Source organism: Myiozetetes cayanensis, unplaced genomic scaffold (assembly GCF_022539395.1).
Source record: "Myiozetetes cayanensis isolate MyiCay16 unplaced genomic scaffold, myiCay2020 scf3, whole genome shotgun sequence".
Lineage (NCBI taxonomy): Eukaryota > Metazoa > Chordata > Aves > Passeriformes > Tyrannidae > Myiozetetes > Myiozetetes cayanensis.
Genome location: NW_026087521.1, coordinates 59,484,422 through 59,501,365, shown reverse-complemented (window position 1 = coordinate 59,501,365; position 16,944 = coordinate 59,484,422). Strand labels below are relative to the sequence as shown.

The following is a 16,944-nucleotide window of genomic DNA, read 5'->3' as shown; positions in this document are numbered from 1 at the left end:
CACTTCAACACAGATGGGGCATCCACAGCTTCTCTGGGCAGCCTGTTCCATTGCTGTGGAGTTTGTTGCTGCACTTGTAGCTGAAAGAAGCAGCTGTGCATACCACAAAGGACCCTCTGTCTGCTTTAGCTGGCACAGTAAATTTGGAAGTAATTTGGAGCAGTGGAAGATGCATGTTTGTGAAATGTCCCAAGTCCCTGGACATACTGTATTGTTAGTTTTGAGTGGCCTCCACTAACATGAACGGTTTCCAGACCATATTAAGCTGGCATAATCCAGCATTATTTCTGGCAGCACTGGCTGCCTTCGCTTTCCATTCTGCTACATCTTCTCTCCTCTTTGCAAGAAGACCATGAAACCCTGCAGTTATTCACTGGGTTAACTTGGAGCTGTTCCCAGCTGGGTTCAGTGTGCAGCTGTGTGAACATGTGCATCAGGGAAGGCGAGAATATTAGGATGGGGAAAGAGTATTGCTTTCCGTGTAGGATGCTATAGAAACATATCCAATTAGTGGTATGACTTGAGAGTTTTCAGAAGTTAACAAAAGAAGAGGAAACATACCGTGTTTCCTTCTCTTGCCATGCAGCAGCTATGTCTTTCTCCACCAGAGGGTGGTACAAGCCCAGATTTAATATTTGTGTTACAGGGTATATTGTGTGATTTCTTTCTAATGCTTTCATGTGGAATGAAGAATTACTGCATTCATAACGCTGCGTTTATGCTTTGCAGGACACTTGAGACTTTTTCAGAAGCTCTGAATTATTGATTCCAGGGTTTTTTTCGCCCCAGTCATTCTATTTTAAAACTCCATTAATCTTAAAACTGCACCCTTTTATTTCCCCCTTTTTTTTAAAGACTCCTAACTACTTCCCTCTACTGCCGTTCTATCACATCTCCTTGCACTTTAATTTTAAAAAATTTCTCCATGGGAGTTAATTTGGGTCAGCAATGGCTTTCCAGCAGTGACTAATTGGGAATACTTAACTGGTATTCCCTAGAGCTACTAGCTGAAGGTAGTGATCTAGATTAGTACTGCAAAGCCCTGGCCCACAGTAAAATTCTGTTCATGTGTCTGCGTGATTCAAGACCATTTGTCTACCTTTCTTTCTTGAAATAACCACACTCATATTTTTTAATCAGAGCTTCATTTTTAACCTGAAAGGAGAATTCTGTGGGAAAATATTTCTCGTGAAAGAACTTCTCTCAAGTCTCTCTTGCATTTCCTTTATATCTGTAGTGAAAAGAAAAATTGGGAAAAATCAGTGTGATATTGGCTTATCAATTCTAAAAGTATAAATTATATATGAATTTTAACCCACTAATGTTTATTAGCAGGTTAAACAACTAGTCATTTCTGATTTTATCATATTTTTTTAATCATTAAAAGAGCATCTCAATTGTAGTTTTCATTCATTCACAGAACCTCATTTCTGATAGAAAATCATATGGTAAATTTACCTTTTCACATTGGCATCTAAAGAAACTGGAGGATTTTCTTCCTGCAGCATGACTTGTGCTGTATGCTGATTCTATACCCAACTTTAATCTACAGGTGTAATTGAAAGCCTAATGTGATTTTAAGCAAAGTACAAAATTTGTACCATGTAAATAGTAAAAGGCACTTCTAGTTTAGAAGTAATGGCAAAAATTTGGAAAATCATTATTTTCAATTAAGTTGTTTTTGACATGTTATAAAGGCATTGTTCTATATAATTAAAATTTACAAAGTAGAATAATACTAATTTTTAATTAAATTATATTTTCATAAAGCTTCATAAATACTTAAATTTTATATGTATGTTGTCTTTTTTGTTTCTAAGGTGGTTTGCTGGAAATGTTCTGATTACAAGGCACATCTTGAATATGATGGCAATAAATTGAATAAAGTCTGTAAGGACTGCTATCATGTTATAATTGGTTGTACAGACAGTGAAGAAAAGAAGAAGAAAGGCATCTTGGAGGTATGTCATTCAAAAATACTATATATGTCTGGATGCTATGATTTTGGCTCATCGGTAGGTAAAAAATGCAGAGCTTATTTTTGGATTGAGAAATCAAAACCACGTGGATCAAATTCATCCCATTCAATAGATTTTGGCTTTCAGCATTCACGTTTGCAATACTGCTTTGTTTCTTACAACTTTTTTGAAGGAGGAATTATAGACCATAGAGATTGTTTGCTTGTTTCAGTTACATCAGCTCCTGTGATAAGACATTACTTCTCCTTATAAATCTCCAGTTTTCTTCTTCTGCATTTAAGCTTTCATGGCAACAAACCCCACAGCTACTGCAGTGATTCTTGAAAACATATACCCAGACTGAAAGAACTGGGGATGGGAAAGACGAGAATGGGGGAGAATTTTGCTCTTCGGAGGCTGAGTAGTAAAATAGTTTTGATCAGGATATACAATGTACCTGTAAGTTGTCAAGCTGCTCTCAGCTTTTGACATCTAAAAATTCAAAGTGTTAATCAGACAATAAAGAACCCTGTTTCTCCTGTGATTGGGGGAGAATGAGGCATTTTAACCATCACATTTCTTAAATGCCCTTTGATAGGCCCTTTTAAAATTCCTGTCACACACTAGAGAAAGAGCATCCTTACTTTGTCAAGACATATCTTTATCTTGGGAATTAGTAAAGAATAATTGACCCTAGAGCTAAATGCCAATAAGAAAAGAAGGCAAAATTAAAATACAGATTATAATTCCATATACAGTTCTTAAGTGTAGTCAAGCCAACATGGATTGACTATACTCTCTTCAGCGAGACAGAGTAAGGAGCACAGAACTCCACTAGCTTCCCTTAAAGTTGAGATACTGCTGTTTCTTGGCATGATGGCTTTTTTAAGATAGTTGAAGGAGTTACAGAGTATCTCAGAAGTGTTTGTCTGAAAGCTGGATCTCTTGGCAATGGAGTGGTTGGTACCATGCTGCAGCATTCAAACAGTATTGCTGCTGGGAGAGGAAAAGTCAGTGCAAGGAAATTTTAACACATAATCATTATGTTCTTTCTAATTGTCTCTAATCTGTCTTCAGATTTTAAATAATTAGCCTAATCTTTTCTCTAGGATTAGTGCTTCCATGCTTATGTTATTCTTAGAGATGTATTTGGATCTGATCCTGTCGTAATATTTTGACTATCAAAGGAGACTAGTTGTCATGTTGGATAATTAGTGGCACTTCAATGCCTAACATGATGTTATTTTGGAAATCAGACATTGTTGTAGATACTCAGATACAGAGAAAGGCTAGTTGTGGTGGCAAAATGAATTTTAGAGAGATCTAGAAGTCTATAATCCAAAATTACTGATGAAAAAAGGAATAGATTACACATGTTAAAGCAATACATGTTGTGTATTTAATATGTGTTTAGTATTTATATTCTCCATAAATCCAGTCCTTCATGATCTTTCTTGGGTATTTCTTGAAGCTCTTTTGCAGATATTATCCAAAATTTTATATGAATGTTGATAAATTTCTGCTTTTGTGTTCTGTATATTTTTAATCTTTATTTAAGGAAAGTTTATTTTCCTCTTTATGCTTTATACTATCTCCCAGATTGAATCCGCAGAAGTTTCTGGAAACAGTGTCATATGTAGCTTCCTTCAGTACATGGAGAAGTCGAAGCCCTGGCAGAAAGCTTGGTGTGTTATACCTAAACAGGAAGCTCTTGTGCTCTACATGTACGGTGCTCCACAGGTATGTGCAGAGAAAACAGAAAAGATTTTAGTGATTATTGTCACTGACATCTGTGGAAGAAAAGTCAAATAGCTTGGGAATGCAGGAAAGATCCACGTGTTTTCACCAGCCTGTATAGTAAACAAGAGGTAGTGGGCAGATTAGTTGTCTGTTCTTAACCAAGAACTTCTTCTTCTTAGGATGTTAAAGCTCTGGCTACAATTCCCCTTCTGGGCTATACAGTGGATGACACTCCAAGAAGTGCTGACCTCCCACACAGCTTCAAACTGACCCAGTCTAAGTCTGTGCACAGCTTTGCTGCTGACAATGAGGAACTGAAACAGAAATGGCTAAAAGTTATCCATTTAGCTGTCAAAGGTGAGACACCAGAATGTCAAAATGAACTGCAAGTGAATTTAGAAGAGCAGCCTGAATCTTCTAAAAGATCTGAATGCTGAAGCTCAAGAACACATGGCATTTTTAAAAGATTTCAATTGAAATCGTGGTTAACCTTTGTGTTAACCTTTCTTTGCTCAATCAAAAAAAAAAAGAAAAAAAAAGAAAAAAAAAGAAAAATAAACTTCTTACTACCATACACATCTTGGCACTTTATGTTCGGGAAAAATTCTGGTCTTTTTAGGGATCTTTTTCTTATATTTATGTTCTTTCAATAAAAGAGATGTACAGGTCCATTTAAGAGACTTTTTAAAAAATGTGAATGCTATTAAAAATACTTACTAACTTTACTGTACTACTTGTTTGTCATAACGCAATTTTTTTTTTAAAATCCAGTTGCTCTTCAGTTAACATTTGCTACTTTCATTAAGAATGCAAATATTTTAAGCTTCCTACTTACATGTTAGGACTTGCAACAGGATAAAAGATATACCTCCACATTGCCAAAATAGATCTGTACTTAAATATGCAGGGACAGTTTGGTTTGATGTACGTAGTTGATAGATTGATTTCCACAAATCTGTACATATGTTATATTCACTTGTCTCTTTTTAATTAAAGTAATGCAAATTGCTTTCACCAGTATATTGGCTTTTAAGGTTTCAATTTATCAAGGAACAAAAAAATCTAATGATTTTCAATCTAGAAATAAATGCCTAAAATATGAGAAAACTATATATATAATATATGTACAGTATTAAAAATGTACAATACTTGATTTGTGCTTTGATTTCATGATACTGGATTCCTATTAGTGAATAATTTATTTTAAAAAAGCATGTTTTCTATTTGAAATTAAACACAGTCCTAAATTGAAAAATACTGTTCAGTGACTTGTTTTAATAGATGACACTTAATGATATTTTTATGCATCAAAAGAATAGCAGTAATGTAAGTGGCATGCAATGGACATATGAGTTCCAGTTGTGTTTTAAACGAGTAGTCGCTTTTCTTCCGTGTCCTATCACTGGTAGCTTTTAAGAGTGCAGTAGTTTGTTACTCAAATGCAATATGTGGTTTGAGAAAAGCAACAGATTCTAATAACCTGCTGGGAACGTGTACTTTTGCTATTATGGTTATTGAAACAAAAGAACACTTTGAACTTAAGTTTTTTAATTTTTGCAGAAGATTAGATCCTGTAATATTTATGACAACAGTCTTCAAGGATTATTGTTGTAAGGTGGAGCCTGCTTTATAAAAATTCAGTATGAAGTCTGAGCTTGCAAATCTCAAGTTGTGTTAACTAACGTTAACTAACATTTGTTTTCTGCTTCTGTGAATAAGGACTTGTTAGCTTTACAATATTAAGTTCCTTATGAACTTTCATTCCTGTTAGTTTTTTTATATGTAGAGGCAAATGACCTCCCCAAAATTTTTGCTGTCACTATCCTTGGATGAAATACAACAAACTCAGAGGTAGTGATTGACTATCAAGTAGACAAGTAAAATCATTGCTGTCTTTCCTTTTCTGAACCCTTAAAGTAGGAAAAATATGTAACTTCTACAATCAACTTGTCATAAGAACATGCAGGAGTCTTCTCAATATATCTGCAATCTGTGTTTTAAATCCTGTCAAGCTGAAGAGCTCAGGTTAAAGTCCAATTTTATTAGTAATATGAGGGCAGATTTAAATTGTTACTTTTTTATAATGAGTTTGCCAAAAGTACTCACTGAACTCCCATTCCCACTTTACTCTATTTGCGACATTATAGGGAAAGAAACCACAAACCCAACTTGTTTTGCATTTAACAAGGGATTGTTAAATTTTTAGTGTCAAGTGTACATGAGCGTGCAGTGTCCATTGTTCCTTCACAAGAAGAGTGTCATGCAACTTAATGTTAGTAGGATGGATTTTGCTCTCACCTGCCAAAATCCAAAATCTACCATAGCCTTTAATTGTCAAAGCTTTACATCAGTGTTAGTATTGATCAGGACACGGTATTGTAGAGTACTAACTCTGCAGCTGACTTGGTGCATGTCAGTTCTGAATTCTTCCTTGGGTGCTCCACGTGTCCAGATTATTCTGCATGTTACCCTAGTATTACTTTTATCTGATGTGCAAGCTCTTCTATAATTCTCTCAGAGATTTTAAGTTACTTCTGCTGTCAGCTGTGTTTATTAATAGGCAGCTCAGGCCTGTTTTGATTCACTTTGGTGAGTACCATCAGATCTTTGCCAAGGTATCCCTAGCTAATACATGTCATCTTGTGTATTCCTTGGCGAGGGATGGGGGAACATTCAGGTAAGCAAGAAGAACTCTCAGTGGCTATCTTTCTTTAATGGCCCTCTCCCCAAAGTGGGTATCTTCTACAAGAGCCTCAAGTGCAGTTGTGGGATATGGAGAGTTGTCTTGCCATATGCCAATGTATAAAAACTGTTTCCCATAGTCAAGTTGTAGAGTGTAAGGGAAAACGTTGCCTTAGAAGATAAGATGGACTGAGCTGTACTGAAAATAATATGATGGGATGACTGGTAATCATAGAATTGATTCAGTTGGAAAAGACCTCTAAGATCATTGAATCCAGCAATTACCCAGCACTGCCAAGTCCACCAGTAAATCATGTCCCTAAGTGCCACATCTACATCTTTTAAATACCTACTGGGATGGTGACTTAACTCCTTCACTGGGCAGCCTGTTCCGGTGTTTGACCACCCTCGTGGTGAAGAAATATTTCCTGATAAAAAACTTAACCTCCCCTGGTGCAACTTGCTATTTCTTCTTGTCCTGTTGTTTGTTATGTAGTAGAAGAGACCAACCCCCACATTACTGTAATCTCCTTTCAGGTAGTTGTAGAGAGTGATAAGGGCCCCTATGAGTCTCCCTTTCTCCAGACTAAACAAGCTCCCTTCCCTCAGTCATTCGTTATCAGCCTTGTGCTCCAGACCCTTCACCAGCTCTGTTGCCCTTCTCTGGACATGCTCCAGCAACTCAGTGTCTTTCTTCTTGTGAGGGACCCAAAACTGATCACAGGATTTGAGGTGTGGCCTCATCAGTGCCAGTACAGGGGGACAGTCACTGCCCTGATCCTGCTGGACACACTATTGCTGATACAGGACAGGATGCCATTGGCATTCTTGGCCATGTGGGCACGCTGCTGACTTATGTTCAGTGGCTGTTGACCAGCATCTCAGGTCCTTTTCCACTGGGCAGCTTTCCAGACATTCTTCCCCAGGTCTGTAGTACTGCCTGGGGTTGTTGTGACACACGTGCAGGTCCTGGCACTTTGCCTTGTTGAATCTCATACAGATGGCTTGACCCATTGATCCAGCCCTTCCAGGTACTAGAAGAGCCTTCCTATCCTCCAGCTGACCAACATCCCACACAGACTGGTGCTGCATGCATTCTGCTTTCTAAGCTCCTGCAAACTGAATTCTAAGTCAAGTAGGAAGCCCTATTCCAGCTAAATTATTAGGAACATGATTGGAAGCAGCCGTTTCGGTGCTGCCTTATTGTTGTAGTGGTATTGAGTAGCTGAAGCTGCTTGAATGGTTGCAGCATCTCCCAGCTGAAGCCCTGTGTTCGGGCATAAACAATTTGAAATCATTTGGAGTTATTTATTTTGATCTTAGCCTCATGTGTGCTCTTAGCCATTAAAATTTATATAGCGCAGGGTATTTTATTTACCCTACTGAAACCTATTTCATGTTCTCATAATCAGTTGCTTGGTCAGAATTGTTCTCTTCTGAGTCAGAATGCCTTGGCACTCAAACACACAGTTCTGTGTGCATTTTGTAGGACAAGTATGTACTAGCCATATTAAAGGGCATCAGAAGATGAAGAAATTGCTTTAAATTTAACCACCCTGTTTTCTTCATTCTCCACAGACAAGCCCTCCTACAGCATCCAAAACTTTAAATTGTAAATTATGACTGCCGAGGAACAAATTCAAGGTTGTAACTGCTGTGGCTTAAGTGGTTATGACCGAAGCAGTCAAATTAAAACCATCATTCTAACAAGGTAGAAATTGTTCCCCCTTCTACTGTTAAATTCTTACAGGAAAAGAAAAAAGGCATTAAATTTATTAGCATAAAGCTGTGTGTGTAAGGAATAAACTGTAACTGAGCATTCATTCATAATACATGAATGTGTGTGAATGGCTCTGCTGAATTATTTGAGCTTTGCAATTCTTGAGTTCAAGAAATGCTTGTTTCTCACTTTAAAAGTGATCAGTCTTCTGTGTGATTTAAAGCAGATCAAAAGTTATTTTGTGCTGTTTTATCTGTGTTCAACCAGAAAAATGGCTTAATTTTATCATTAATATTTTTTGGAGCATAGTAATATATTTTTTGAAATTACTTATTCCCCCCTACCCTCCATGGGAAAATAGTGTATCGTGACATCTGCATGTCTGCGTCACTCGTCCAAACCATCTAAAAATTCTTTTCAGGTATCAGGTACTCCTTCTTCATTGAAGAGCTGCTATAAAACCTACATCATCGAGTGCTTTCAAATCCCTTTACTCTGAGTAGTTTTGTTTATTCCAAAATGTATTTAACTTATATGTGCAAAATAGATATCGAGAATGAGAAACATTCTCTTCTATTTGGCCTAGAATATGAAACCACTTTAATTGCACACAAATATATAGTGGCACCTTTTCATGCAAAACTATCTCAAAGTGCTTTATATATCTCCTCAAAGATTTTAAATCCCTATCCTAGAAAAGAGGGATTTATTCTTCATATTTTCAAATTATGGATGAAGACAAGGTACTGATTAAATGTAGAATAAATACACTACCACCTAAGTAAAATTTAGGTGAGATTATAGAAGTATGCTCTAAAGATTTCCAAGTGGAGTCAGAAGGAAAAAATATATATACATATATAATAATTAAAAAAAAATCAAGTGTGAAAGATGTGGAACATTGACAGGTTGTTTTGGTTCATCACCACATAGCTAGTATAAAAAATGGTCAGCTTTTCATTTAAAGACAAAATTAAATAAAAATTAACAGAGGATAGTGGCTCCTTATACTGAAGGAAAGGCTTTCAGGAAAGAAATAAACATTCCAGGTAGAAATAAATCTAGGCAATAACAAAGGGGCTTTCTCCATGAGTCTATTTAGAGATCTTTAGCTGGTATAAACTAGCATAGACCTGCTGGAGCTATTCCACCTTCAGTGATTTAAATTCACTTAGAATCTGCCTTACATATATAAAGACACTTGTGGAAGATGAAACTTTCACCAGTTCGGTTGCTGCTGACTTACAGTGTCTCATCTGGAGTCAGAGTGGTCAGGTGGACTTCAGATGAGTTTCAGTTGGAGGTAATTGATGTAAGGGTGTATGTAATCAGCTGGAAATTTATATCCAAAAGTATATGATCAAAGAAAAATAATTTTGTGGCAGAATTGACTATCCCTAAGATAAATCCACTGGTGAAATGGGTATCATTTTTAGTCTGTGGTGTGCTGTTATTTGAAATCTGAAATGAAATATATGGAGTTAATATTTTTTTTTTCTCTTGTCTGTAGCTCTGTTGGTGTGAGGAATTTACCTAGCTGGTTCTGACCTGTGGGACTGTAGTGAAGTATGTTCCTTGGATAGGAGTTTTAATCTGCTAGTCAGATTGTTTCTTAAATCCTTTTCCTTTAACAGAACATAGCATTAACTTAATGATTACATGTGTGTGTACATACACATATGTATATGTATGTGTGTATATGTATATATGTGTATTTATATATTTGAGACTATTATTCAGATGACTTGTTTTCAAGCAGTATTTTACAATCAAAAAATACACTGTGCTGCATTCAAAAAAGAATGTGTATTGACTGTGTTGAGTGTGCTTTTCAGAAGACAAAATCGACAGAAGTAGATCTGCTGTTGTGGCATGTTTACTATTTCAGCCTAAAAAAAGAAAACAAAAAAACCCCCACAAACATATAAATTCCAGTAAGGCATTCAGTCAGCTTCCTTTGAAACCTCCCAACTAAATTTCTTCCCAGGCTCAACTATGGCATTTGTTTCCCTCTTTCCTCTTCCTAGCACAAATGAATGTAAAATATGGTTTTTTTCTCAATTGAAATCCCCAAGCAGATTTCTTTGAATAAAACATGTTTGCAACCACTGCATAACACCAGCCTATTTCTGTTTATAGTTCATCATCGTAGATTCATCAACTATTTATGGTGGAAACATTCAGAAAAGGGGGAACTGTATCAAAGCATTTTTGCATGTATGTGCCCTAGTATCTTCAAGAAGCCAAATTTTATTGCATTTAGGGAACAGTTTGCAATAGAAATATTGTTTTTTCTATCAGTAAATTTTCTATTCTTCAGCCCTCACAGCAGATTAATACATTAATTTTAGTAGGAGCTGGATCAGCGATAATTTTTGACATCAGAATTACACGCTCTACATGCTAATTTCCCTTCATTATGGAAACATTTCTGGTTCAAATTGCAAAAGCCCTTTTTTAAAAAATTACTAATATTTGGAAGATGTTTAAATTTGTTTTGGTTTTGCCAGCAAGTGAATAATATTAAAAAGGTGAAATATAAATGCCATTGTAAGTTGTGCAAATTTGTCATCATTTTTATGGTCCATAAGTATATGAATGTAAAAAAAATGAAGATATTGTACATATTTTCTGTAATATATGTATATTTGGTCCTAATGGGGGGTGGGGATTGTAAAAATTAAGCACTTTAATTCATGTTGAGTACTTAAAAAGAAAAGAAATTTGTATCCTGTAAAATAAAAGCATCATTAAATAAGTATTGCTGGCTGAAGTTTTTTTCCTTTTTTTTTGTTTGGTTGGTTGGTTGGTTGGTTTGGTTTGGTTTTTTGTCCACCTACTGTTCTCTTTGCTGATTAAATCTTTAAGCTGCATTTCCAGTTGTGTGTGTGCTTGTAAGGACCTATCTGCTTTGGTACACTGGTATCAAATTTTCTGAAGTGCTGCTACTCACAAGTACTGCTAAGTCTGTGAAAGATGTATTCTGAGTTTATTATATTTATTATTCTGAGTTTATATAATGCTATGATGTCTTAGGTAGGAAAGATACAAGGTGTGGTCCCTGCAATCCTGGGTTTAGGTCCAGATTTCTTTAGTAAGAATGTGACCAGTAAATTTTGTGAGCTGCTCAGCATGATCTCTCGTGCACTGAATTAAAGCGGTGCTGCAAAAGAAAAAAAAAATTGATCAGGTAATTAGCTGGATGATCATCCTAAGCATAGACAACTTTGATTCTTTAAATCAAAGTTCCTTCACTGGCTAAGCATAGATTCAGTTTAAGGAAGTGCCACTTAAGCTGCAGCTACTCCTTTTCCAAGTGTGGTTTAACAAACCATTTGCAGTTGCCTCCAATTTCAATTGTCTGTACACATTAAACCCGTTTTGATTGTATCTGATTTATTCTTGGTATTCTTCTGCAGGTGGGCACGATATTGCAGAAAAGACTTCTCTCAAAACAGAGTTAGTTCCTGTTAGTTCCTCTCTGGAAGGAGTTGCATTCAAGAATTTGGTTTAGTTTCTACTTCTTCTCTTTGCAAACACAGTAAACAAATTAGTATTTGAAATAAGCACCAATGGGCCACGGCAATTGATGATTCCCTCTCCATTTATGCAACTTTTCCCACTAATTTTTCTGATTTTTTTTCCCCACTGTGATTAACGCTGCTCCAAACCCATTATTTTCCTCATTAAACACAATGCCATGCCTTCTGCATGGAACAAAACAACAGAATTTACCCTACAGTGTGCTTTAACAAGAAAACACAATTAAAAACATTCAAGCTACAGGAAATCCGTAATCACAGCCTACTTAATTCCTTTAAATCAGCAGGTTTAATAAGCACTGATATTTCTTGGTGGTAGCAAATTGTCCAGGAGCCCATCAAGTACAGGGTTGGTAAGGAAGTGGTAGGTGTTGTCTCCTCTGGCTCTCCCAGAGAGCCTGACTAATACTGCCTCATTATCACAGAATTGTTCTTGGCATTGTATGAGCTTCCTGATGTGAGAGAAATGGCACACCAGCCCTTGGCAAACACAGTCCTTGGAGCTCGTTTGCTTTAAAGAAATTTTTTGCTCTGGAGGGTCCTGTGGTGTGTCTAATAGAAAAGTGGAGCGATCTTTATGAATGCGATGGTTTTTGTCTGGGAGCTGGTTACTCTCTGCCTCCTTGGCCCTGTGCCCCAGGCAGCCATGACAACATTTAGCCTCACCAGACCCAGTTCATGTAAAAAGTCAGGATACACACAGTGGAGTTTGGTTGCTTGAGGTCCACACCATGTCTGTGTTGCTGTTTCTGTTTCAAAAGCATAACACTGGTGTCATGAGCAGGATGTGCTACCTGCCCGTCATCTCAAACTGTTACATTTCTTTCTGTTATAGCATATCTTTTACTTGACTTTCCCTGATTTAAAGACTTAAATTATGAAGAATACATCACACAGCCAGGTAAGTTTTCCAGTTGTTAGCCATAATCTTTACCGTTGGAGTTTGGTTCTTTTTTAATGATTTTTTTTTTCAATGACTGCTATCCCCAGTCAGAACTTACATAGCCTCCAACCATCAGGATCTTATCAAGAAAATTCATTAAAAATTTCAACTCCAAACTTGAATATGTTTTTTTTGCTAAATGAAGTAAATTTCTGCTGTCTGAGGCATCTCTTTATGAAACAGAGCTTTAACTAGGAATCTAGGATAAGACTTAGCTGATTGGAGTTGAGTTTCTAAATCCCAAAATTTCTTCGTATTAGTTTACTGAATCTACCCTATTTAAATTGAAGGTTCCAGAGGTTTCTGGATTTGGTTTATGCATTTGCAGTATTAAAATAGCACATGGTTGAAGAAGCAGAGATTGATTTGGGAGCAGAATCTGAGATTACCCTCTCTTTGGCCTCCAGTGGCCTCATGTTCTCTACAGTTCCTTCCTATTGCTGTCTCAGAGCCAGGCAGTCCCAGCACTCTTGTGTGGAGAACATGTGGAAATGAACTCTCTCTTGGGTCCACTGGATATTGAACTTATATCTCTGTGAGCTTGTGTTTTGAAGCAAGGCTGGACGTTTGTGCTCTCTTTTGAACATGTTTTGAGTCGTATGCCTAACTCATTTTTCCAAACTCTAGGTAAAGGTCCCTCCTTCAGGAAAATGGGGGTTATGCTCTGATTGCTGCTGAATAGGGGAGCCTTCTCACTTTGTGAAATTAAATTAATGGAAGAAGATACGATTTCAACTGTCGTTCTGTTTAGATGTACTAGCTACTATGTAGAACTACCTGCCGTGCCTGTTGCACCTTACTTGAATGTTTCTTGACTTGCAAAGGGAATCCAAATTTTTAGCTCAAGGCTCAGGGACACAACATTTACAAAAGACCTGCCTTACCTATGTTGTATTTTAGAATTCAATTTTGTACTAGCACTAGGGTGGTCCTGTTAACTGAATGCCCTTTAGTTGCTGAAGTGCATCTCACAGTTCTGTTTCACATGAAAAGACTTGCATTCATGTACTCCCAGACAACTCTGTGATGCAAAGCAAAGCATGGCAGGTGAGACATCAAGTGTTCATTCCAGAACTGCAATACTGACCCGAACTAAAAAGCTTTAGATAAATAAAGTATCCATTAGTCTTATAAGCAGGGCATGATGATGTAAATCACATATGCTCAGTTGTTACATTTCAAATTTAAACTTAAAATGGTGCCAATCACAAGCAGGTGCCCAAGAAAATGTGTATTATAAAATTTAAAAGTTATCATCTTGCCACACTATTTTATCTAAAAAGTCCACAGAAGATAGCCTTATTTAAACTACTAGATCCAGAAGCAGAAGATACAAGCTAATTTCTTCATGAATACCAGCAAGTTTTGGTTGAGGTAAGGTTTGGTTGGGGTAAGTTTTTTTCTTCTCTAGTTATATTACCTCATCTGAATGCTAAGTGTGCATTTTGTTCAGCAATTAAGGTCACTTCCTTCATAGCAGACAGAAGCCTATTGCTTTTATTCCCCAAATCTTGGTCCTTTTATATAACAAGTCTTCATGTGAACAATTGGAAAGCAAACCACTGGAGTGGGGAAAATAATTTACTGAAGCAATTATTAACTATTGTGTTTATTTTTTCAAGAAGTTTGACCACACCCATTGCAGGGGGGAGAGGGCACTGTTATACAGCAGTTAAGAACGATACAGAGATTACTTTAATCTCCAACTGAAGCTTTTACCTCTATTGGCCTCGCCAGAAATGCAAATGTCTTACAAACACCAGAGTGCTCAGGCTTTGTTACTGATTTATGAGGTTTGACTGCTGCGTTTGCCCTATGCCTCTTAAACTCTTGTGCCCTCCCCTTCCTTAACTTGAAACTGCTTTTTGTTCCACAGGTGTGTTTTACCAGCAGTTGTGTGACACCCCAAATATCCAATGAATTTAGATAAATAACTTTCCAGTGGACAGAGTAAGAGAATATAAAGAACTCTCAGTTGTTTAGTTCACCATGTTGTCCAGCAAAGTTGCACCTCTGCCCCAGGATAATTTTGTTTTTCCAAAGACTGGGTGTCAGCACAGGTAACAAGTTCCTCATACCTAAGGAATTTGTTTCAGCACTATGACCTTCTTACAGCCAGCACGTAGGAGAGCACACTGCCAATTCAGCAGAATCCCTGGACTGTGGATTTCAAGCCTCTGATTTCTGTTTCTTCTGGGGAAAAAAAAAAAAAAAGGAGGGCAAGGTTTAGAATATATCAGCTTGGGATATCTGTGCAGAACATCCAAACAGAGTCATTCTGTCAAGGGATTTCAGGAATTTATTTATGGCAGCTTCTAATGGTGTTCGTTGTGCAGATGTCTGGTATAAGAAACTGTTACAGTTACTTCTGTGATGAGGTTGCTCTGGAGAATACAGAAACACCATGCAATTTGGCTTCACATAAAAATCAGGCTCTGCCAGACTCATGTAATTGCTGCAAAAGGTGACATTACTTAAAGAATAATGTACAGAAGTATTTTGCTAATAGTGTTTGTGCATTATAAAGCAGTATGACTGTATGTAGCACAAATGCCACGTTACGTACTTGGTATGCTTCAGCATGGTAATAATTCTCTAGACAAATAGGATGGCAGGAAAATACGCTTTGCTGAGGTGCCAGTTTGTGGTTTCTTCGTCTGGCATAAATGAATTAAATGGCAAATGACTTGTCCATTACTGTCAGTATGCCCATAGAAAGAGACTCAGCTGTCCAAGCAAAAATGGAAGCAGATGACGTTGCAAAACTAAAAAGAAATTCATATCATGGAGAAGTAAGACTGGAAATGTTGTTCTCCTGATTTCAAACATAAAACCAAGGAGGCTTATAATGAAATTAGAAGATGACAAATACAAAAGTCATACCAAATTGATTTTTTGCACAATGTGTAATTAAATAATGAAATTTACTGTCAGATCTTGTCATTAGAGCCAAGAATTTAGTGTGACAGGACAAAACCCCTATTATATGGTAAATAAAGCAATCTCATCTCCAGGAACATAAAACAGAAGAAATATTGAACTGTCTATTTCAGATCTTACAGCAATATCAAATTTATTTAATATAGAGTTTTGGAATCAGAAGATCTTATTACTGCATTTTTATGTTTTCCCCAGACAGCTGATGCCGGATGGTTTTAGAGAGGATGTCCTGAGGCAGATTGATACCAGGTTAGATTCAGTGTGGCAGTTCCTGTGTCCTCATATCAATTAACTTTTAGTAAATAACCTGTCTGACTAATACTGCCTTTTATCAGATCTTTGAGTTTCTTATTCTGTGCAATGTAAGTCAGCCATGGAAAGTTAAAGCTACAGCTAACCATTGCTTGTAAAATATTTATTGCTTTGGCACAGTCCTCAGCTGGGTTGAGGTAACTGTTGGATTTTGTAAGTTGGTGCAGGACGTGACACTTCATATCAGAAGGTATTTCCGGCTCTTACTTTTTAGCCAGAAATGTAAAATGTGTTAAACTTCACATTCTGATGTTTCTTAGCTTTGTATCTTCTTCAATACTTTCTTCTTGCATTTCTTTATTAATTCACTTCCTTCATCTGCTTTGTACTTCTCCATTTGTGTGTCCAGCCCCTGATAGGCCTTTTGACATCTACTCTGGGCAGGCTAGGTTATCTCAGCTTGGTTCTGCAAGTGATATTTCCTCTGTATGCTTCTTGAAATATTACACTGATAAAATTCTAAGAATAGCCATAGTGGGACAGACTGAAGGGCGAGCACACACAGTGGTTCTGCAGGCTACTCTCCCAGCTTCCACCCATTGTCAGCTCAGAAACATCCAGAGCTAGATTTGATTCCTGCATAGCTTTTTATATGAATGCACTACATTTCTCTCTCTTAAACTTGTCCATACACCACCTGAAGCAATTTAAACTTTTACTGTCTACAACATCCTTTGGCAAGGTGCTCTAGAGGTCACCAACCCACCCGTGAGGGGCTGTCTTTGTTTTGTTCTGAGCAGGCTCCTACTTTCATTAGATGTTCCCAAAATGCCTGTATTGGACGGGAGAGTAAAGAAATCTGATGCTCTTCCACCCACTCCAGGTTGCTAATGATTACACAGACCTCTGATCCTTGCTACCCCGTTCCATTTCTTTTGTAGAGTGAAGCTTCTAGCTTACTTAGTTGGCCTTTATATAGAAGCTGTTCCACACCTTTCATCATCCTTGTTGTCCCTCTCTGACCCTTTTCCAGTTCTACATTCTTTCTGAGATGTCCCACTTCTGGCCTAAATTAAAATATAAACCAGGATGCACTTGCTCCATTTCACAGTGGTGTCCATGAGATCATATGTCAAAATAAAAGCAGAGGGAGAAGAGAGATTCACA

At 37.1% G+C, this 16,944-nt stretch overlaps 1 protein-coding gene across 6 annotated transcripts in view; it reads left to right on the top strand.

Moving 5' to 3' along the window:
* Positions 1-10,221, top strand: part of FGD4 (FYVE, RhoGEF and PH domain containing 4) — a 109,577-nt gene extending 99,356 nt beyond the window's left edge. For all 6 annotated transcript variants that reach the window (XM_050324364.1, XM_050324367.1, XM_050324365.1 and 3 more), the window contains 3 exons: positions 1,821-1,961; positions 3,558-3,698; positions 3,878-10,221. In XM_050324364.1, coding sequence (XP_050180321.1) covers positions 1,821-1,961; positions 3,558-3,698; positions 3,878-4,135 — 540 coding nt within the window. In that variant the 3' untranslated portion in view covers positions 4,136-10,221. The remainder of the gene's footprint in view (positions 1-1,820; positions 1,962-3,557; positions 3,699-3,877) is intronic.
* Positions 10,222-16,944: the final 6,723 nt, after the last annotated feature.